Here is a 20,949-nt window from a genome sequence, read left to right as displayed (position 1 = left end):
TGGGCCCTTTTCCTCCCTGTGCCCGGCAGGCCCACCCAGCCTCAGGGTGGGACAAAGGCCCCAGTGAGGTCAGGGCCGTGTGTGGGGTGGGGAGGTGGGAAGGGATGAGATGATGGGTGTGGATCAGAGCAGCCTGGGGCGGGGGGCGCTGGGGACCCTGGCAGTTGAGGACCTTGGCAGGCCCAGGTCACTGGGCTCTCGGGCTCCTCTGCAAGGCCCAAGCCCTGACCTCCACCCATTTGTTCCAACGCACCCTCTGACCTCCCTCTTGTCCTTCACCCCCAGGGGACCCTGTGGGGGACCTCACGTTAGACACGGTGGAAGGCTGAGGGGTGAGCCACATAGCCAGGGGCTTGAGGTCTGGGCTGTGTCCTGGAGGCAGAGGCAGATACAGGGGTAGGTACCCCCACTCCAGCTTCCCAAAGAGAGATGGACACTCCATGAGGGTTCAGTTCCCTCTCCCCAGGCCAACACAGGCCCCTTTCTCATCTTCCCCCTCCCCGGGCTGGGCCGGGGCTGGGCTCTCTGCGGGGTGCTGAGTCACCTGGTCCAGCTCCCCCTTCCCCAGGAAGCCCCACAAAGCCAGAAGCTTCCGTTTCAGGCGGCCAGCCCCAAGCAGCCCGGTGTCCGGAGGGGAGGAGGAGGACTCCAGTCCCAGGACCGCTCCTCCTCCACCGTCAGAGAGATGGCGGACCCCTGCCAACGGCTGTGGGAGGCTCAGTGAGAATGTGTTGATTAAGAGGCTGGGACCCGCCAAAACTGGTTTGGCTCAGTGGATAGAGCATTATTAGCCTGCGGACTGAAGGGTCCCGGGTTCAATTCCGGTCAAGGGCATGTACCTTGGTTGCGGGCACATCCCCAGTGGGGGGTGTGCAGGAGGCAGCTGATCAATGTTTCTCTCTCATCGATGTTTCTAGCTCTCTATCTCTCTCCCTTCCTCTCTGTGAAAAATCAATAAAATATATTAAAAAAAAAAAAAAAAGAGGCTGGGACCCCACAGCCCCTTCCAGCTCACCACTGGGGTCTCTCTGGGAAGCACAGCTGCTTTCTAACCTCCATCTTGTGAGGACACAGCTCCAGAGAACCTCCTAAGAACCCAGGGACAGACACTGCCCTCTCAGCCTCCTCTCCTCGGGCTGCTGTGTTCCAAGGCCCCCACCTTGGTCTGGATCCATCATGATTCCAGCTAAATCCCATGGCTCGCCTAACACGACAACTGGAGGGTACTACAGGATAAGGGGAGGGGTCCCCCACTGAGGTCCCTAAGTCATCCTCTTCCCTGTAACTCCTTAAGCAACAGCCTTACTGCCCCGCTGTGCCTGGCCGGGTTGTCTGGGGAGGGCAGAGGTGGACAGGTGAGCGCTGGGGTGAGGAGGAGTGTGGGATCTCAGAGGCCAGCTGGCTGGGGTTTGTATGCCGGGTGGGGGCGTCCAGGGATGGCCGAGGAGAGCCCGTTTTTCTGGGTCTCTCCCTGTCACTCTCAGCCTCCTGCTCCTCTGATTCTGCCTCTGCCTCTGTGTCTTACAGGTTTTAGTAACTTGCACGCGTGTGGTTAAATGTGAGGATCTGCAGCAGGAAGGTTCACCCCCGACATGGAAACATCATGGATGGCATCCCGACACACACTCTACCATAAGGTATAATTGTGTGTCTCACACACACACACACACACACACACACACACACACACACACACACACAGCTGGTCATTCCCTCCCCAGTTCTCAGAGTGACCTCACCATCTCAACCTCCGCTGACTCACAGTCCCCAGGCCAGCTCAGGCAGGCGGAAGTCTTCCCCCCGTTCCTCCCCCCTCCCCCTCACTCCAGCCAGCTGCCAGACTTCCTCACCAGGGACAACAGGGGGCGGGGGGCGGAGGGGGAGATGTGAGCGGGTGACACCGCAGCCCTCTCTGGTGTATCCTAAGGTCCGAAGGCTCCTCCCGCCTGGCTCCACTCACGCATGTGCACACAGCGCCCTCTGCTGGCTACAGCCTGTGAGACCTGCAGGTCATTCCTCAGAGCCCAGCCCACAGCTGGGCCGGGGATCCCTCCTCTGCCCTGATCACGTGCCCCTATTCCTGCATCTGGGCCTTTTCTGCTAGAAGTACGCCATCCTGCAATCTAAACCCAGACCTGATTCCCTTCACCCTCAACCCCTGCCCAGTGGACCCCTCAGGACCTCAGAACTGGGCACCTCTCTGCTTTCCTCTCTGGGCCCTCAGCTCCCGCCCAGCCTGAACTCATCCAGGTCTGTTTGAGCACTCTGGGCACACCAGCTCCTTTCTTTCTTTTTTCTGTTTATTGACTTCAGAGAGGATGGAGGGGGAGAGAGAGAGGGAGAGAGAGAGAGAAACACCAGTCATGAGAGAATCACTGACCGTCTGCCTCCTGCAAACCCCCTACTGGGGATGGAGCCTGCAACCCAGGCATGTGCCCTGATGGGGAATCCAGCTGTCACCTCCTGGTGCATAGGTCGGTGCTTAACCACTGAGCAACACCTGCCGGGCTCCAGCTCCTTTCAATCACTCTTACGCTGTCCCCTCAACCCCTGAGGGCTCCTTCATTCCATACTTACTGGGCACCTATTCTGTGCAGTCACTATTCTATCCCCTGACCTCTCTGACCTTCAGACACCAATAAATGCAGAAGGCATATTTATCCTGTAAGGCTCATCCCAATCCTCTCTCTCTCTCTCTCTCTCTCTCTCTCTCAGAAGCATCAAACTTGCTTGGACTCAAATGCAGCTTTATTTCCTGCTGGTTTTACAGGTATGCCATCCTGAGAACTCATTCTCTTAGAGAATGAGGGGACACAGCGGACCCCCCCCCGCCCCGGGGAATGGAGGGGACAGGATGGCTGGCAAGGAGGGGGCAGTTGAGGCACTTAGGGACAACTCAAGGCCCCGAGGGGAAACCTGATGCTCGGTGTGGGGGTGAAAGGGCCTAGGCTGGTCGGCAGCCACCCAGGTATTTCCCAGAAGCCCCTTAGGCAGGGTCACCTGACCTCCAGCTCTGCCCCCCTCACTCCCCATGGTGGGCCTGGGGGCAGTGCCGGGGGCAGCAGTATCCATGGCCTTGCTTCTTAGGGAGCCGGAACGGGGCTGGAAGGAGGGGTCCAGCGCCCCAGTCGCCTCCGCTGATGTCCTTCTAGGGCCTTCGTGGGGCGCAGAGCTCGAGACTGGGGAAGACACACACACACACTCACCTTCACCCTGGGCCCTCCCCGCTTCTCTTCTCAGAGCGCCCTCTGGTGTTCTTGCTCCTTGATGCCTGATCGCATCCAGCACTTGCCCTGGCTCAGCCTGAAGGGCCCAGAGCGTGGCCCAGAGAACCCAGAGCATCCAGCCCTCCTGCCCCTGGCCCCAGAGAGCGGCAGTGCCTGCTCCAAGGTCACATCGCCCGTGACTGGCAGAACTAGGATCGGAGCCCAGTGCTGCTGTTGGTCAGTCCCCCCGCCCGCCTCCTCCTGGCACTCACAGGCCTGGGGGGCACACAGGAGATCTGGGGGGGCTCCCAGCGCCCACTCTCTTGGCAGCGAATCAGGGGCTGGTTGCGCTGGGCCAGCCCCTCCAGGCAGCGGTAACGCAGCACCGTGTCCACCTCGTAGCGCAGCCTCGGGCGGCCGAACAGCCGAGCCAGGGGCAGCTCCGGCGGGGACCCGCAGGACACTGCAGGGCAGACACAGTCAGAAGCTCAGAGCCTGGCTCGATGAGCGACAGTTCCCAGAACGGGGATGAGGAGGAGAGGAGTGGGCCTCAAGCGGATACAAAAAAGAGCAGGGGTTCTGGGTGGACCCATTAGTTTGTTATCCCTCCCGCCCTCATGGCCCTTTCACCCCACACTGAGCATTTCTGGTGGAGCAGTTTTGCTCCTCCTTCTATTTGCACAGCAGCCCCAGCGCCCCGAGCCCCCGCCCCCTCGCCCTGACGCCCTCACCCAGCCCCATCTTGCAGGTGTAGGACAGGTGGTAGTTGCAGGGCACGTCGCTCCATTGTCCCTGATTGTGCCACACCATGACCACGCAGTTCTCTCCAGACAGGAAGTAGCTGTCCGGCTGCCCAGGGTTCCAGTTCTCATAGAGCTAGGGGGTGGGGGTGGGGGAGGAGGAGGTGAGGAGCTCCAGTACTGGAGACTGAGAGGAGTGCCTTTAGAGGGCATGGGGGGCGGGGGGGGGGGGAGAGACACGGCCGGCAGGGGCACAGGAAAGGCCGGGTTAGGGGGATGGGGAGTAGGGGACCCCAGGGGAAAGGAGAGATCAGGGGCTTTGGGAGGAAGGATAATGGCAACCAGAAGAGAAGCCAGGGAGGCACAAAGATGGGAAGAGGACCCAGGGGAAGGAGCCAGAAAAGGGAAAGGGAGGGTTGGGGTCACTGTGGGGTGGAGGCGGAAATGCTTCGAAGAAGCAACCTAGATAGCTCGAGAGGCGGCGGGAGCCTCTCACCAGGGGCACGCCGTCTGACCACAGGAAATCGCCTTCGATGGTCCTGTCATTGAGCCCAATCCACTGGTACTCCCGGTATCGATCTGGGGAAGAACCGCAGGGGAGAGGGGTGCAGTGAGCGCCGCTGCCAGCAGGTGGCGACCGTTCCCCAGGATCCAGCGGGCGGACAAGTCCTTCCGGCCGCCCAGGCTCCGCGCGCCCCTCTCTCCAACAGGGGTACGTGGGCCTGGGGTAAAAAAGGGGAAACTCTAGAAAAAGAGTAGAAATGTTCACTGAGGTCAGAGGTCAGAGTCGGGGAGAGCAGGTGGAGGTAGGAGAGCAGGGAGGCGGCCCCTGATGCAGGCGTGTTCCCTGCTCTAACCTCAGCGGCCTCTGCCTGAGCCCCACCTCCCACATGCGGAGTGGGGAGGAGGGAGAGGAAGGAAACGTGAACGAATAGAATGAGGTGAACCGAGTAACAAGTACCCGGATTAAGGAATGAGGGGTTAATGAATGAGCAAGCCCATTAATGAGTTGGTTACTGAGGGAGAGTGAGTGACAGCAGGTGCAGGCCCCCTCCCTCCCGCCCGGCCCGGCCCGGCCCACTGTTGACGAAGCGCTGCTCCTCGGGCGTGCTGATGCTGGCCAGGTGCGCGCCGTACATCCGGCAGTGCGTCTCCGCCTCCTCCCAGCTCCTCCGCGTAGAGAAGTGCTTGTAGCAGGCGCCCTGGAAGGCGTCCCAGCCCGGGCTGCAGAAGCGGAGGCCTGGGCGCAGAAGGGCGGGCAACTCATGGGGGTCGGGGGGATCCGGGAACCCCAAGGGGCCTGATCACCTGGAAGGGGGTCCCACCACCGCAGCCTGAGAGGGTGGGGCTGGGGGCAGGAGGAGGACGAGGCCAAAGAGCTAAGAGGGAAGGAGAGGATGGCGGGGAGGGAGGAGCCTGGAGGAGCCCTGGTGCTGGGGACCTGGATGCCTCCCTTCTCCGGGGGCTAGGGGGAGGGCTGGGAGCCCCAGCCTGGGTCTCTGCAATCCTCCATCCTGGAGAAGAGCTGTACGCTCGCCTCCTCCCAGGAGAATGGAAACGGGCCTGCATTGCCTCCAAATGCCAGAAGCATGCAGAGCAGTCCTCTCTCACAGAACCCCGAGAGAGGCATTTTTGGTTCCACTTAACAGATGAGGAAATTGAGGATTGGGACCTGACAGGTTCTGTGATTTGCCTAGAATGGGATTCATCAGGGGCAAAGCCCAAACCAGTGCCCTCCCTCCTTCCTCTGGAACCAGCACCGTGTGGCAGGTCCAGGCTTCAGATCACCCCCCCCCCCCCCGCCCCAGCCCAGTCCCTCAGACGCACTCACCGACATCGCACAGGTCCCCCCCATAGCCAGGCAAACACAGGCACCGGACCCCCTCCTCCTCCTCCAGGCACGTCCCGCCATTGTGGCAGGGGCTGGGGACACAGTTTCCTGAGGGGGGGGGGAGAGAAGTGAGGTGTGTGTGGGGGGAGCAGGGAAGCACAGCTCTGCTGCCCGAGTCCTTCCGGAGAGGGTCCCGAGGGTCCCCAGCCCCAATCCCCTTGTCCTGGGAGCTAAACAGCACTCGCCACGTTCTCCCTGGAACCTGCCTCCGGTTAGAGCCCAGCCTGCATTCTGGATTGTTCTCCAGTCTCTGGGGCCCCTTGAGGTCCCCCACTTCAACTTCGGTTCAGCTCTGTGCTGGCCATTGCCATGCCCTCCAGGGTGAGCCAATCTAACAGGGGCTGGAGGAAGCGGCAGGGCGGCCTGGGGATCCAGCCCCACGCGGGGGACCGATGGGCATGAGACTGGACTGTGGTCTGGCTCCCAGCCCGGCTGGATGGCACTGGGCCGGCCATTTCCCTCTCCGGGAGTTAGTCCCCACCCCCTGCCTCTGGGTCAGGTCCAGAGCAGTTCTGTGCAGTCGAACTTGAAAGTGGAAGAGAGTCCCCACAGCCACTGGGGTCTGATATTGGGGGGTTTGGGGGGGTTCAGATGGGAGCTAATTTTCCTCCTCTGTCCACTGGCGCTGTGAATGAAGATCCAACACACTCCCCTCACTTTAAGCCCTCCCCTCCCCCTCCCTCCTTCCTCCTGTCCAGGCTTCCCTTCAACCCTCTGGTTCAGGCTTTCTGCAGATTCCTTAGCCTAGAAACCCTTCCGCTCCATCTTGCACCCCTCCTTCTGGCTCTCCTTCTCCAGGCAGCCAGTCTCCTTCGACACACACGTCCCTGAAGGCATGCGATCCCTGTCTGGATCCAGCTCCACCCGGCCAGGCCAGCTGCCTTCTCCTCTGTACTCCATGTGGGGGTAGGGGGTGCCTGGCTGCCTAGCATGGGCTGCACCTGGGTGCTGGAGGAGCTGTCAGAGCCCACTCTTTCTGGTCCTGCTGACCCAAGGGAAGATAACCGCACAGACTGACAGCTCGGGGCAGGGCTCTCAGCCCTGGGCAGTGAAGCCGTCCTCCAGGCCGGCGGTCACCACTCACTGGTGGCGGGCAGACCACTGGTGGTCCGTGAAGTCTGAAAGGTTGGCTGTGGCCACGGCATCCACCCCTAGCAGCCAAGGCCAAGGCTCACATGCTTTCCTCTGGCCCAGGATCCCAATGCCATGGGGGGGAGGAGATCCTGGAGTTGACTCAAAAATTTTTTGCTGTGGTGATCTAGCTGTTTGGGGTAAAATGAATCAGCTGTTCCAGCGCCATTCTCCCTGTCATTCCCCCTCTGGCCAATAGTTTTACCCAACCCCCAGGGCGAGTGGGGGAAGGGAAGATGTTTTATTTAACCCTTTAAGCACCGGGCCCCACAGAGGGTAGGAGTCCTGAACGGCTCCCCATTCCTCACATTTTCCTGCTCTTCCTGTTGTCCTCTCTCCAGCCCTCCAACCCCGGGGGATAGAAACTCTCAAACTTGGTCCCTGATGCCCCACCCAGACCATAGGCTCCTCCCAACCCTCCCCCCCCCCCCAGCCCTACCCTCACCCCACCCCCACCTCCAGCTAAACCTGAGCCAGGACAGGCAAATTGGGGTGAAAAAACTCCTCTTGAGACTTTCTGGTCTTCCTTCCCCTGCCTCTTTGGACCCATCACTATAAGGACCAGAACACTGTTCCTTCCATCCTGCCACAATGGCAGCCCGGGAGACTTCCCTCAACCTCCAACCTCCAACCAACAACTAGAACCTTCTTCTTCCCACCAAACCCCTCCCCACCCACTAGCGCTGAGCTCCACGTCAGCTGGGAGGGAGCCAACAGTAGAAATGTGTGAGCCTGGATGTGATGCAGAGACCCCTAGGCCACCCTAGGCCATCCAGGGGAGGGGGTCCTGGGACTGAGAGCATCCAGCCTTCTGTAGGGGTCTCCATGGGGAAGCTCAACCTTCCCTGACCAGGTAGGGCTTCCCTCAGACCCCAGAAGCTCACTCCCCATTCCCCCGCCTCCCACATTCCCTCCCTCCCCTTGTCTCCTGATCTGTGTCTCCTCCAGCATTTGGGACTTTGGCATCCTTTGGGTGTAGGGAGAGTGAAAGCATTCTCCCCAAGGGGTGGAGGGCGTCATTAGTGTAGGGGTTAGTGGAGGACAGGAAGGTTGTGGGGGTAGGAGGAAAGTTAGATACCATCCCCCTGCTGAGATGCCAGGGGAGGGGCATGGGCTCTGGGTCACCTGGATGCCAGGGAACCACATCTAGGCTGAAAGGGGCTTTTTCGTCACTACTCTGTATATGTGCCTGTGTATGGGAGCCATTGAGATGGACCAGAAATGAATACAAATGCACACACATACACACACATACACACACTCCCCCTAAGAGTGGGGGAGAAACCTCCCAACACTTGCACAGACTGAAGGACAAGGACTTTTTTTCAGTCGGATTTGGGATCTCAGCAGTCAGGAAGGAAAGTGGAGACAGGCCTGAGGAGGACAGGATGAGAGAACAGCAAAGGGCTATTAGATGGCTAGGACTGGGTAGGTTTAGGCAAAAAGACAGAGAGAGGGGGGGGGAAGGGCAATGGAAGGGGAGAGACAGGGAGGAGAGAGAGAGAGAGAGAGAGAGAGAGAGAGAGAGAGAGAGAGAGAGAGAAAGAGAGAGAGAAAGAGAGAGAGAGAGAGAGAGAGAGAGAGAGAGAGAGAGAGTCAAAGAGAAGCATCGAAGAGTTACCCATGACATGGATCTATGGAATGCAAAGGGCAGACAGCTGGGGGTGGAGACAGTTTGGTTATAAAGCAGTTTAATAGAGATTTATTTCCAAGGCTTGTTTTCCATGAAACAAATGAAAAAAATACTTCACAGAAGTAGTCGCTTAAGGCTCTGTGGGATTAAGGGTCTCCTGGACCCCAGAGGGTGAGGCGGGGGTGGGGTCCCAGGCTTCCCTGATATCAGTGGGAGGAGGCTGGAGGGGTGGCACACAGGAAGAGCAGCGGGAGACCGGCCTGGGCCGGGAAGAGGGCAGCCGGTGATGAGGGCATCCTAGAGCATGAGGCATGAGGGTGCCCTGTGGGGCGGTGAGATGTGAGTCACAGGTAGAGAGCCCAAGAGCAGGAAAGAGTCTGAGGCCGTCAGTGGTGGGGCTGGGGTGATAGAGTGCGAATTTCAGAAACAGGGAGGGGGCCTTAGGGTGGGGGTCAGGGTGTTGGGGGTCATAGGGTGTTGGCGAGGAATCAGAGCTGGGATGGAAGTCACAGGACAGGGTACCCAAAATAGGAAACCCACAGGGAGAGGTGGGTTGGAGAGTAAAAGCAAAGGACAGGAGATCTGGGGCGGCGGTGGTTAAAGGGCTGCAGGTGAGGTGACTCAGAGTTGCAGGGGGAGAACAAGGAGGAGGAGAAATAGGGAAGCTGAGCTTTGGGCAAAGTTACCTGCTGAGGGGGCCACGGCCACTCCACCATGGCTGGTGCTGTCAGTGGGCAGAACGGGCTGGGCCTGCACTGAGGTCCCTGCTGGGACAATTCTTCCAGAATTCTCTTTGGAGGGGGCCTCCAGCTCCCTGGTACCCCCAGGGGCCTGCGTGGCTGGTAGCAGAGCAGGAGCATCCTCGGAGCTCCCTGTCTCCTCACTCTCTCCTCGAGGGGCCTCCGACAGCTCAGGACCCACCGTCTCTTCCCCCACCTCTCTTGCCTCAGTGGGAGTGAAAGGTGAAGCAAGCTTCCCCTCCCTGGGAGTGGGCAGAGTCTCAGTGGGTGGTCCTAGGACCCTGGGTGGCCTGGGGGCCTCTGGCTCTCCGTTGGGAGGTGGTGAGGCGCCAGGGTGCAGGACTGCCGATGACTGGGACGCCTGGGAGAGTGAGTCCTCCAGGGCCGGCTCACTGGGGAGAGGGACTTCTGGGTCCGGGCTGCTGAGCTCGCTGGGCCAGGCCCACAGATCCTCATCCTCCACATCCTCCTCCTCTTCTTCCTCCTCCTCCTCCTCCTCTTTTTCATCCTTGTATTTCTCTTCTTCCTCCATCGCCTTGCCTTCCTCTTCTGATGACTCCGTGGGAGGTACAATGGATTGGGGTTCGAATTCTAGGCAAAGCACAGATGGTTCAGCACCAGGGACAGCGCCCGTCAGAAGACAGAAAGGGGAAGGAAAGGGGGAGGAAGGGGTTGGAGGGGAGGGGGGGGCGGGGGAGGGGACGGGGGGGGGCGGGGGGGGGTGGAAAGAGCCTGCACTGGGGAGGAGCTGTCTTTGCTCCAGAAGAACTGCAACAGGAGCTGCAATGCTGAAGGCTCTGTGAGCTGTCATTATCCCAAGAAAACATGGCCATTGCATCTCCCTCTCCTGGTCTGTTAAAATTCTCGTCTAGTTTGGCTAGGTGAGGGAGAGAAGAGACCAAACAAAAGAGGACTATCCTTTCAGAGGGAAGCACCTTAGTCCAAACAGCTCTAGACTCAGAGAGTTGGGAGTGGAATTTTCTGGAAAGGCAAATATTGGAAGAGGAGTAGGTGAGATGCCTTGCACCACTGAGCTGCTGAGAAAGGACAGCTGGGCTGATGCCCCCCATATCTCATGCGCAGACCTCTCCTGGATGAGGGATCTGCATTACCTTGCAGGGTCCTGGGGGCCTCTGCTGGGTCTTCTGGAGTGGAGCTCGCACCTCCTCCATCCTCTACGATGGGAATGGAGTAGATGGCTCCTCGGGACTCACTCTCCACAGCTTCCCGGGGCAGCTGCAGCTCCTCCAGGGTCTCTGTCACCGTTACAATGGCCTCCAGTCCGTCAGAGGATGGGTCAGAGGATGGGTTGGAGTCCTCAGGGATGGTAGAGGGCTGGGCAGAGTCTGTTGAGGGAGTTAAGTGCCACTGGGGGTGTTAAACAGATGGCTCTGTCCTCTCAGGCCACAGCCTGCATGTGAGGGTGTGGGGTTAGACTCAGAGGCCATGGAATTCTCTCAGTCCTCTCTCATTTTCCCTGTGGGGCACCCATGGGGCCACAGAAGCACCCTAGGACTTATCACTTGTCCCTCAACCATTAATCAAGTGCCCAGTGTGTGTCATGCCAAGCATTCTCCAGGGCATCGAGAATACAGCGAAGAGCAAAATAGCAAGCTTCCTGTCCACAAGGGAATTGTATTTCAGATAACAAACAAATAAACATGTATTACAATGTTAATACAGGAGGGAGTGGGATGGGAAGTACTACTTTATATGGAATGGCAAAGAAAGGCTCAGGGAGAGAGCTGCCCTTGAGTAAAGGATGGAGGTGGGTGGACAGAATGGCCTCTGCACCTTGGGTTTGGGGCAAGGTGTGAGGGAGCTCAGCCATCCCAAGACCTTTGGAATGGAAAGGGACAGGCCACCATAACGACAGGAGAGCTGAAGGGCACAGGACAGGAAGGACACTCAACAGGCAACACCTGAGGATCTCAGCACTGAGACAAGAGCGCATAGGCGGGAACAACCCTACCCTTCGGGGTCTATTCCCTTCAAATAACAGTTCTAGAATAGATTACCTTGTCTCTAGGGAAGTGAACCAAGAGAAGAAAGCCAATGAGCTGATGGTGGAATTGGGCTAAGAAAAGCCCGCAGGGCCATCTGTGCTCAGCCGGATGAAACAGGACAGCCTGTCCTGCTCTCGTCCCCTGCTCCAGTGAGCCTTGCTAATATAAGACCAGCAAACTGCCCTAACAGGTTTGGCTCAGTGGATAGAGCGTCGGCCTGCGGACTCAAGGGTCCTGGGCTCGATTCCGGTCAAGGGCATGTACCTTGGTTGCGGGCAGATTCCCAGTAGGGGGTGTGCAGGAGGCAGCTGATCGATGTTTCTCTCTCATCAATGTTTCTAGCTCTCTATCCCTCTCCCTTCTTCTCTGTAAAAAATCAGTAAAAAAAAAAAAAATTTTTTTTTAAAGACCAGCTGAGACCGGTTTGGCTCAGTAGATAGAGCGTCGGCCTGCGGACTGAAAGGTCCTGGGTTTGATTCCGGCCAAGGGCATGTACCTTGGTTGCAGGTACATGCCGGTGGGGGTGGTGCAAGAGGCAGCTGATTGATGATTCTCTCTCATCAATGTTTCTAACTCTCTATCCCTCTCTCTTCCTCTCTGTAAAAAATCAATAAAATATGTTAAAAAAAAAAACAAAAAAAAACCCCAGCAAACCTGTGCCCTGCATGCCTCTGTCCTCCACCTGCTCACAACCATAGTTATCTCCTCTTGTCTCGCTCCTCCTGATTCAGTTCCTCTCTCCATTTCTCCCCAGAATGTGTTTGACATATAATCATAATCAGTGCATAGAAGTGTTAGCTATCATCATCATCATCATTACCACCACCACCCCTGTTCCAGGAAATCTTTTCAGATGGACCTGTCTTCCTATCCATCCCCACATCCATGCCAGGTCAAACATGTCTGGGGACCAGTCTCAGTGATAATAATCCTTGTCTTTCAGTCTCCATCTTGTTGAGAGCAAGCTATCTTGTCTTCCTTTAGGCTGGGGGCTTCCACAGCAAGAGCTGTGCCTTCTTCTCACATGTCTGCTCCCAGCCCTCGTACCAGTACTGCAGGCTCACCATGGGAGCAGGGACTCAGACACCTGACAGCTCCTCCTCCCTGGTGTTCAGTCACCCTTAGCCTGGGCCCTGGGCCTCTGAGGGTCCCAGGCACTGCTCCCCCCATCTCCCAATATATGATATGGGCAGGAAGCCATCTCTACATCCAACTATCCTTCAGGACCTGCTCTCTGTGGGTGAACCTGTGTCTGTCCATCAATATTTGGTGGTTAAAGATATGACACCTTCAAGCTGAAGGTTCTGGAAACCCCTTTGATGGCTCTTAAAGGGCATTTGGTTAACTGAGATCGAATCATTCTTTGGATTCAGAGGTTGTCAGTCATCTCTGCTCTGCTAATGAGCTGGCCAGAAATGGAAACATAATTGGTGGCCCAGTATGGGAAAGGCAGTTTTGAAACTGGAAGAGCAGGCATGGGTTCCTGATGTGGAGGGAGGTGGGAAGATACAGAGAAGTGAGCGCTCCTGGAGGCCCCATGGCCAAGCCAGAGGCTGTGGCCAGAATTCGAACCCTAGCGACAAGCTGAGCATCACCAAAGCCTCCTTCCGGTGGGAAGACCAGAGCTGGGGCGGGATTTCCGGGCTGCTCTGTCTCTGTGAGGTTGGTCTCCGTTCCTGCAGGAAGGGAGCTCACCTCTGAAGCAATAGACGTTGAAGCGGCTGTGCTTGTTGGGGAAGCCGGTCTGGTTGGGGAAGAGGAAGAGAGTCTTGACACCGGGCAGACCCCCACCGCAGCGCTGGCTGGGCGTGACGATGGGGTAGCGCACACTGCCGTCGGCCAGCCAGCCCGGGCTGCAGCGGTCCAGGCCGCCGTCCCAGGCTGCGTAGAGCTGGCCCGTGGTGGCGATCTCTGCTCCTCGCTCCCGGCAGTATGCCCGTGCCTCCTCCAACGTCAGCTTGTCTGGGGGGGCACCCAGGAACAGCTCTCCTGGGAGGGCAGAGGAGGCTGGGTTACCAGGAAGTTAGTAGCCCCTTCTACCCTGGATTCCAACATGGACCATGGGCAAGCCTCTCTAGGCCTCGGTCTCCTTCTCTGTGCATGGAGGCAATGATCCTGCTTCCTAGGACCAAAGTCTGCATAGGAGCTCAGGGTGGGTGTTAGTGCTCAATGGGACCTAGCCCAACGTCCTCGGGCTGCAAAAACGGAAACAAGGCCTAGAGATGCTAAGAGGCAGAGGTGCACAGCAGGTAACAGCAGAGCCAAAGCACAGACTCAGTCTCCTGCCTTAGGCTTTGACCATGAACTTGCCTCTGTGACAGTATTTGGAGGGAGGGACATGGATTGTTTCCTCCCCCCTAGGCCCCCCCCCTTAAACACATGAAGGGCAATAAGGTCCAGCAGAGGCCCCAGGGGCACCCAGGGGCAACCCTAGAAAAGGGGCTTGTCCCTTGGGAGCCCCTCATCCCCAGTCACCATTCAGGTCCTCAGCATAGCAGTAGACGTCATAGAGGTCACTCGGGTCCACCAGGCCATAGTTCCGGACCCCGGGGAAGCCATCCATGTCGCCATAGCAGGCCTCTCGCGGAGTCTGGATGGGGTACCTGGGGGTGGAGGACAGACGCCTTCACGAGGGAGCCATCCCACAGTGACCCCAAATCGCATTGCCTTCCATGCAGCCTGTTGTCCTCCCAGCTCTAGGGGGACAAACACCCCCGGGGTGGATCCTCACCCATTCTCTGAAGACCAGCTTCAGTCCCAGGAGGCAGGGAGCCCTGCGAGGCCACCTTGAGGCAGCAGGCAGCCCTGGCAGAACCGGAGGCTCCAGGTACCTCAGAGAGGACCAGAAGCCCCTGGCCCACAGCCCCGGCTTACCTCACCGTCTGGTCGGACAGCCAGCCAGCGTCGCACTGCTCGTAGCCCCCGAGGTAGGCCGCGTAGAGCTGCTCCGGGGTGGCGATGCGGGCCCCGATGTGGGCACAGGCCTCCTGGGCCGCCGGGAAGGAGAAGGCGTAGCGGGCAGAGCCCTCCCGGTAGAGAAAGACGACCCCTGAGGGGCAGAGACCACTCCTGGAGGCATGGCCGCCCTGCACACCCACCTCCCCTCCCCCTTCTTGTCACACTCATCTGTCCACACAGGGGAAAGTCCGAATGGCACTCACTGGGGAATGAGGGGCTTACATTAGACTAGGGGTAGCATTTCCTCCACATGAGAGAAAGGCGGTAGCAAAAGCCTTCCCAACTCAGTCTGTCTTTTTTTTTTTTTAATATATTTTTATTGATTTTTTACAGAGAAGGAGAGAGAGGGATAGAGAGAAACATCAATGAGAGAGGAACATCGACCAGCTGCCTCTTGCACAGCCCTTACTGGGGATGACCAGCTGCCTCTTGCACACCCCCCACCGGGGATGTGCCCGCACCAAGGTACATGCCCTTGACTGGAATCAAACCTGGGACCCTTCAGTCCGCAGACCGATGCTCTATCCACTGAGCCAAACAGGCTTCGGCCCAACTCAGTCTGCCTTCCAGGGGTTTGCTCCCCCCTGGGACTGCGGGGTCCCTGAGGGCTGGAGTCCTTCCCTCCCCTTGGGTTCCTTGGGAACTGCTCCTGGTCCCCGCTCCTCACCTTTGACCTTGACCTCCACAGCGTCGCTGCTGTCGTCGATGCCATGCTGGACCTCGCAGCGGTAGATCCCGGAGTCGTTTGGCCGCAGCTCGCTCAGCGCCAGGGACACGTCGGTGAGTGAGGCCGGGTAGGCGGGCAGCGCCACGCGGAACCGGTAGGCCTCGCTCACCTTGACCCGCAGCCCCCGCGCCACCAGCACCTCGGCCTCGCGGCCCCCGGACAGGAAGGTCCACTTGACCCGCGGGGAGCCCGGCGCCGCCCGACGGCCCGGCGGCCGCGAGGAGTGCACGTGGCAGGGGATGGTGAGGGCGCCGCCCAGCACGCCCTGCAGCGGCGGGGCGCCCGTGATGCGCACGCGGAAGGCCCGGTCCTCTGTGGGGGGACCAGCAGGAGCTGCACCCCGGTTCCCAAGCCCTGCCCCCGATCCTTCCCGCCCCACCCAGGGCTCCCCGGCCTCGCTTTTGGGTTTTCTTAAACCGTCCCCAACAAGCTGGGCCCGGCCCCCAGGGTCCTGCAAACCCACTTCTCCATCCCCAGATGGGTCCCCAAAGTCTCCCAGAGTACCGCCCCAGGGTCTGTGGGCTCCACCCACAGTCTTCTAGCCCCGCCCCTGCGTCCTACAGTCCAGTGCTCCAAACTTCTGTCTGTTCAGACTCTCTCCCAACTCCACTTCTGTTCTGCCTCCCAGCCCTCCCTCACCTGACTTCCCCAGCCCCACCTCAAGTTTGCACACCCTTCAGGGACCCACACCTCATCTCTCTTTTGCAAAGGGTCCCAGCCCAGACCTTTCCCCAGAGTCCTCCAAATTCCATCTCCTCCTCCCTGAGCCCCCCCACACACACACACACGCACACGCACACGCACACGCACACACGCTCACGCACACGCAAGCTGGAAGAGGGTGGTGAGGGCCGAACAAGAGGGAAGAGGCAGGAGACAGAGAAAGTGACCCCAAGCAGGTTGCTTACCTGAGCTGTCCCTTTCCAGAGCACCGGCCAAGGCCTCAGGGACCCCAGCCAGGGTCAGGGCTGCCAGCAGGGACAGGAACAGGGGGGCCATGCTGCAGACTGACGGGGACTTGGGGAAGAAAGATAGGGTTAGCCCTCGCTGGTGTTGCTCAGTGGATAGCGCGTGGGCCTGCACACTGAAGGGTCCCAGGTTCGATTCTGGTCAAGGGCACATGCCTGGGTTGCGGACTCGATCCCCAGTAGGGGGCGTGCAGGAGGCAGCCAATCAATGATTCTCTCTCATCACTGATGTTTCTATCTCTCCCTCTCCCTTCCTCTCTGAAATCAATACAAATATATTTTTAAAAAGAAAGATAGGGTTAGACCTCAGGCTGGACTTACCACGGCTCCCTAACATATCCACAGGGACTCACACCGGGCCCGGGAAGCCCACTGCCTCCGCTCGCCACTACCTCTGTGTCTGATCCCTGTCTCCCCATGAAGGTGTTCTTTAGAGCTGTTGCACTGGTGCTAGTGAGCTCCCTGTCCGACTTAAGGCAATTCCCGACCCTCTCTGGGCTTCTGTTTTCTTGTAAAAGCACCATTACTACCACCGCACCGTTTGTGATGAGGCTGTGTGCTTTGAGAACATTTATATTCTAAAAAATAAAAAAAATAAAATTAAAAATAAAAAAATCCTGTACAGACACCCAGAGCCCAGCACACAGTAGGGGCTCAATAAATGCGTACAGCATATAGCATGAACGGTGGGTACCATATGCCTGTAAGTTCCCTCTGCCTCTCCCAGTGCCAGGCTCCTTCTTTGAACCCAGAGTCCTCTCCCCCCACCGTACCCCTCCAACTTCCCTTCTTCTCCCTTCCTCCCTGTGTATCATAGCCACCTGGCCTCCCCTGGGAGGGCCTCCTAGACTGAGCCCAGGCAATGTTCAACTTCTCCCCAGTGCACCCCCTCACTGGCCTCTCTCCACCCCACCACAACGTATAAGGAAACCCTTCTCTCTACTCCCCAGCACCTTCCGCCCCCTCCTTGGCTGCCTTCTCTTTTCTCCCTCCCAGTCTTTCCTTTCTGTCTGGCACAGGCTTTCCCACCGGATCTCCTGGCTCAGAAACCAGCTGGGACAAAGCCCCTGTCTCTGCCAGGCTGGCCTCCATCCAGCCTCTCCCTCCCCCACCCTAGCCCTGGGCCGGGAGGTGGGCTGAGGGGGGTGGGTGAGACTAAGTGGAAGAGGCACTCCCTCCTGGCCTCGGCTATCAGAAGCTCTGGGAGAACCCAGACCGTTCCACTGAAGATCTCAAAGCACTTCTGCACTCACAAGGGGGGTGGGGCTGTAACGTTGAGAAATGGGGCCCAGAGAGGGACAGGGCTGACCGGGAGTCCCCATGTGTCCCCGTGTGCCCCTAAGAGGGAAGGCTGCGGAGGAGCCGGTGTCATCGTCATCTTTGAGCATCAGGCTGAGAGGACCACGAAAACCCACGTCTGCCGTGGAACCGACCAGTGGTGGGCAGGAGAGGCGAAGGTTAGGCTGCAGGCACGACTCAGGAGCGCAGGCCTGTCTCCCCTGGCTACTCACTCCCACTTCAGGCCCATTGTTCCACCCGCTTCTCCCCCACCTTCGTACCTGCGCCCCTTTCCCAGCCTGAGCTGCTGAGATCCCTGTCTTCTCCCAGAGTCTCCAGAGGATACGTCCCACCATGGTGAGCCTCTGCTCCCCCCTCCCATCCCCCACTGCGGGGGCATCATTTCCTCATGTCAGAGCTGGGGGAGGAGGGGCAAGGGTCAGCCGCCCAGGGCATCGCTCTGACCTTTGCTGCGGCCAGGTCAGAGGTGCTGAGATCGGCTCTGGGCACAGGGGCATCTCGGGAAGACTGTTTTCTGGAGTTGGAGGGACCTTTTCGGATGCACAGCCAGCGCCTTCGGTGCTGAGGAGACTGTTGACCGTGCACTTGAGCTGTGCCAGGTCCTGGGCCCGGCGTTCCCTGGAGCCCTCCCTCCCCTCGCTCTGGGCCGGAGCTGCTCACAGACCTGGCTCCCGGCTCTCTGATGGGCGCCCCAGAAACCCATATAGTTGGAGCCATTCTGGGACCAATGCCCTGGGCCGCGCTCCCCCACCCCCACCCCACCCTTTGCCTCTGTTTTGAAGGTGGGAGAATGAAGGGAGAATATCTGAGGCTGAGGATCTGGCTGCCCTGGAGCATAGAAGGTTCCCCACCCCCACCTCTAGCACTGGGAGTCCCCGATCAGAGAGGATGGCCCTGGGTGCATGGTTCTCACAGTCAGAGAGCTCTGCCACCCCACCCCACCTGCCAATCACACCACACTTGGACTTCAGTCCCTTCTTGTACAGTCCCGAGAAAACTTAGGCATCCCTCATCAGGCACCAGTGCAGACCCAGGGATCCAGGCCTTGCCTTCTCCACTCCACATACTCCCCCACCTCCACTCCAGCTTCTCATCCTCCAGAGCAGGACACACCCTTCCATCCCTAACCTCCAGAGCTCAGCAGTCTTCCTGTCCCTTCCCCCGATGCCACGCCGCCCCTCACTCCCGCGCGCTCTCTCTCCCGCTCCAGCTTCTGGATTTCTGCCTTGGTTTTGAGTTTTCCCAAGCTGTTCAGGAAACTTTCCCCTTGTTACATTATCATTCCTCTCTGACCATGGTCCTCCATCTCCCTCCTAGGCTTCATAAACCCAATTCACCAGGCATGTGTGTGTGTGTGTGTGTGTGTGTGTGTGTGTGCTCCATGCTGAATTCCCACCAGCTGGCATCCAAGGTCTGCTCCATGGGAACCGAGCTCCCATGCTCAGCAGGATCAGCTGGGCTGCACAGGCCAGAGCTTGGGTCTCCGCAGGAGGGAAGCTCTCAGCTACCCTCTTAGCGGCTGTGTGAGCACCAAGAGCCTACACAATACAGCCAGGCCTCAAAGGGCCTGCAGGAGTAATTGCAGGAATGGTACAAATAGTCCTATTTACTGGAAGCACACGTAATAATACTATTTAGCAACATTACCAGATGAGCTACTGTGTAGCTCCTCCTCATATAAAATCTGAAATATAGATGATGCTTTTGTCAACGGCAAGATTAGTCATAACAACACAGGCACTGGTAATGCTGTGAGTGGGTCTAGCGGTAATTATCCCTTGATTTTACTGGTATTATCTGGAATAGAAGTTATGCAGGTTCTTTTTTTTCAATCTCACCCACTGATTTTAGAGAGAGAGGAAGGGAGAGAGAGAGAAACATTGATGGGTTGCCTCCCGAACACCCCCACGGGGGAAAGAGCCCACAGCCTAGGTCTGTGCCCTGACAGGAAATCCAACCGGCAACGTTCTGTTACTTGGGACGATGCTTCAACCAAATGAGCCACCCAGCAGGGCAAAGCGATGCAGAGATGAATGATGATAACAAAATCGATGGCAAAGTTCTCGGTCCTCTTAGAGCCAGGTGGGCAGAGCTATTCTGAACATACCTGGGGGAAGGGGGGAATTCCCAGCTCCTGGCAGTTCTAGGAAGGAAAGCAGGAGTGGTACCCACCGAGGTATAACCTTGTTAAATGCCTCCCAGGCATAACCTTCCCTTTGAGAAAAAAACAAAACAACAAAAAACGCTGTTTGGGTGTTGCCCCCATGAGGAGCCCGGCGTTCAGGGAGGTCACCTAGCTTGGCCAAGGTCACAACAAGTAAGCGCCCGGGTGGGATTCCCGCTCCCAGGGGCGCCGGGATCGCCCGCTACAGCGGCTCCTACCGGCCGTCCCGCGGGCTCCGGAGGAGGGACCTCCCGGGAGGGAGCGGGGGCTGACCGCCCGGGACCAGGTCGGCACAGCGCGCAGCGGGGAGGGCGCGAGCACCCGGAGGGGCGTTCCCGTTAGCCCGGGGACTGGGGGCTGCGGGCCCCACAGGGAGCAGCCGCGGGGGTGCCGGCGGCGGAGAGCCAGAGGGTGGCGGGGGCTGCGGGCGGACCGCGCCGGAGCATCGGGGGCGGCGAGCTGGAAGCGCTGGGACCTCCGAGGCCAGGGCTGCGGGGAGGGTCGCTCCCTCCTCTCTCTCCCTCCCGGGTCCCGGGCCGGGCTGCGGTCGCGCTCACCTCCTGGGGCCGGGGTGCGGCGCCGCGAAGTTTGTCGCCTCCTCCGGGGTCTCCGCCGGGTCCGGGCCCGCGGCTCAGGTCCTGCGTCTGCGGCGGCGGGGACTGCGGCGGAGGCTGCGCCCGCAGGATGCTCGGGAGAGGGCGCCGGCCCGGCGCCGCACAAAACCCCCTTTCTTCCCCCCGGTCCCGCCCTGCCCTCCCCGGGCCGCCCCCGCCCCCTGGCCCGGAACGCGGGGGGCTCGGGAGTCACGGGACCCGCTGCCTTCCCGGCGTCGGTTCCGGGCGGCAAGGACGCGCGAAGTAGGACATCCTTCTGGGGATGGAGGCCGAGGCCGGAGCGGGGAGGGCGGGCAGGAGGGCGGAGGGACCAGGTGATGCTGCCGCCGGAGGGATGGCAGTCAGACGGCCGGAGGGACTGGTCAAGGGGACGGGAAGGGGACTGGCGCTCGGAGAGAAGGGAAGAGGAAGACGAGAGAATGCGAAGTTTGGCTCCTAGAGGGACTCCACACACACATCTAAGAATGGGGGAGGGAAGCTCTGTTTGGGAAGCCGGGAGAAGTGCAAAAAGACCTTAGGCACCTCCCTGATTGCGTTATATATATTTTTTTAATTGATTTTTTTACAGAGAGGAAGGGAAAGGGATAGAGAGTTAGAAACATCGATGAGAGAGTCATCGATCAGCTGCCTCTTGCACACACCCTACTGGGGATGTGCCCGCAACCAAGGCACATGCCCTTGACCAGAATCGAACCCGGGACCCTTCAGTCTGCAGACCAACGCTCTATCCACTGAGCCAAACCAGTTTCAGCCCTGATTGCCTTTTGTCTCCTGTGGTGCTCGCACTCCCTACACGGAAGGGCAGCTGACTTTGCAGCTGGAGGGATGAGGTTGGACAGCAGATTCACGGGTTAAGCAAAGCAAGTCAGAAG

General features: G+C 58.9%; 2 protein-coding genes across 3 annotated transcripts in view; both read right to left on the bottom strand.

The window, feature by feature from the left end:
• Positions 1-20,949, bottom strand: part of METTL25B (methyltransferase like 25B) — a 158,838-nt gene that overhangs the window by 58,651 nt on the left and 79,238 nt on the right. The window lies entirely within an intron of this gene.
• BCAN (brevican) lies at positions 2,731-20,149 on the bottom strand. 2 transcript variants are annotated; one of them, XM_084865747.1, is made up of 15 exons: positions 20,021-20,144; positions 19,407-19,513; positions 15,941-16,049; positions 14,973-15,344; positions 14,222-14,396; positions 13,823-13,950; positions 13,043-13,336; positions 10,454-10,687; positions 9,288-9,932; positions 5,778-5,885; positions 5,028-5,186; positions 4,443-4,525; positions 3,938-4,082; positions 3,479-3,669; positions 2,731-3,179 (listed from the first exon to the last, which is right to left on the bottom strand). In XM_084865747.1, exons 3-15 carry the CDS (start codon positions 16,029-16,031, stop codon positions 3,084-3,086), a joined length of 2,721 nt encoding a protein of 906 aa, XP_084721873.1. In that variant the 5' UTR covers positions 16,032-16,049; positions 19,407-19,513; positions 20,021-20,144; the 3' UTR covers positions 2,731-3,083. The 2 variants fall into 2 exon arrangements, with proteins under 2 accessions (XP_084721873.1, XP_084721872.1); XM_084865746.1 differs by lacking the exon at positions 19,407-19,513 and having other exon boundaries at positions 20,021-20,149.

Source organism: Pipistrellus hanaki (genome assembly GCF_964339955.1).
Source record: "Pipistrellus hanaki genome assembly, chromosome: 18".
Classification (NCBI taxonomy): domain Eukaryota; kingdom Metazoa; phylum Chordata; class Mammalia; order Chiroptera; family Vespertilionidae; genus Pipistrellus; species Pipistrellus hanaki.
The sequence above is the reverse complement of the archived record's forward strand: the minus strand, read 5'-3'. Positions and strand labels throughout refer to the sequence as shown.

What these genes read in the sequence shown, in the direction of transcription:
- BCAN (XM_084865746.1), bottom strand. Translation starts at nt 16,031, where the DNA reads ATGGCCCCCCTGTTCCTGTCCCTGCTGGCAGCCCTGACCCTGGCTGGG. An exon ending in TCTGGAAAGGGACAGCTCAG is followed by an intron (nt 15,345 to 15,940) that starts GTAAGCAACCTG and finishes GTCCCCCCACAG; the next exon opens with AGGACCGGGCCTTCCGCGTG. An exon ending in GGGGGACCTGTGCGATGTCG is followed by an intron (nt 5,187 to 5,777) that starts GTGAGTGCGTCT and finishes TTCTGCGCCCAG; the next exon opens with GCCTCCGCTTCTGCAGCCCG.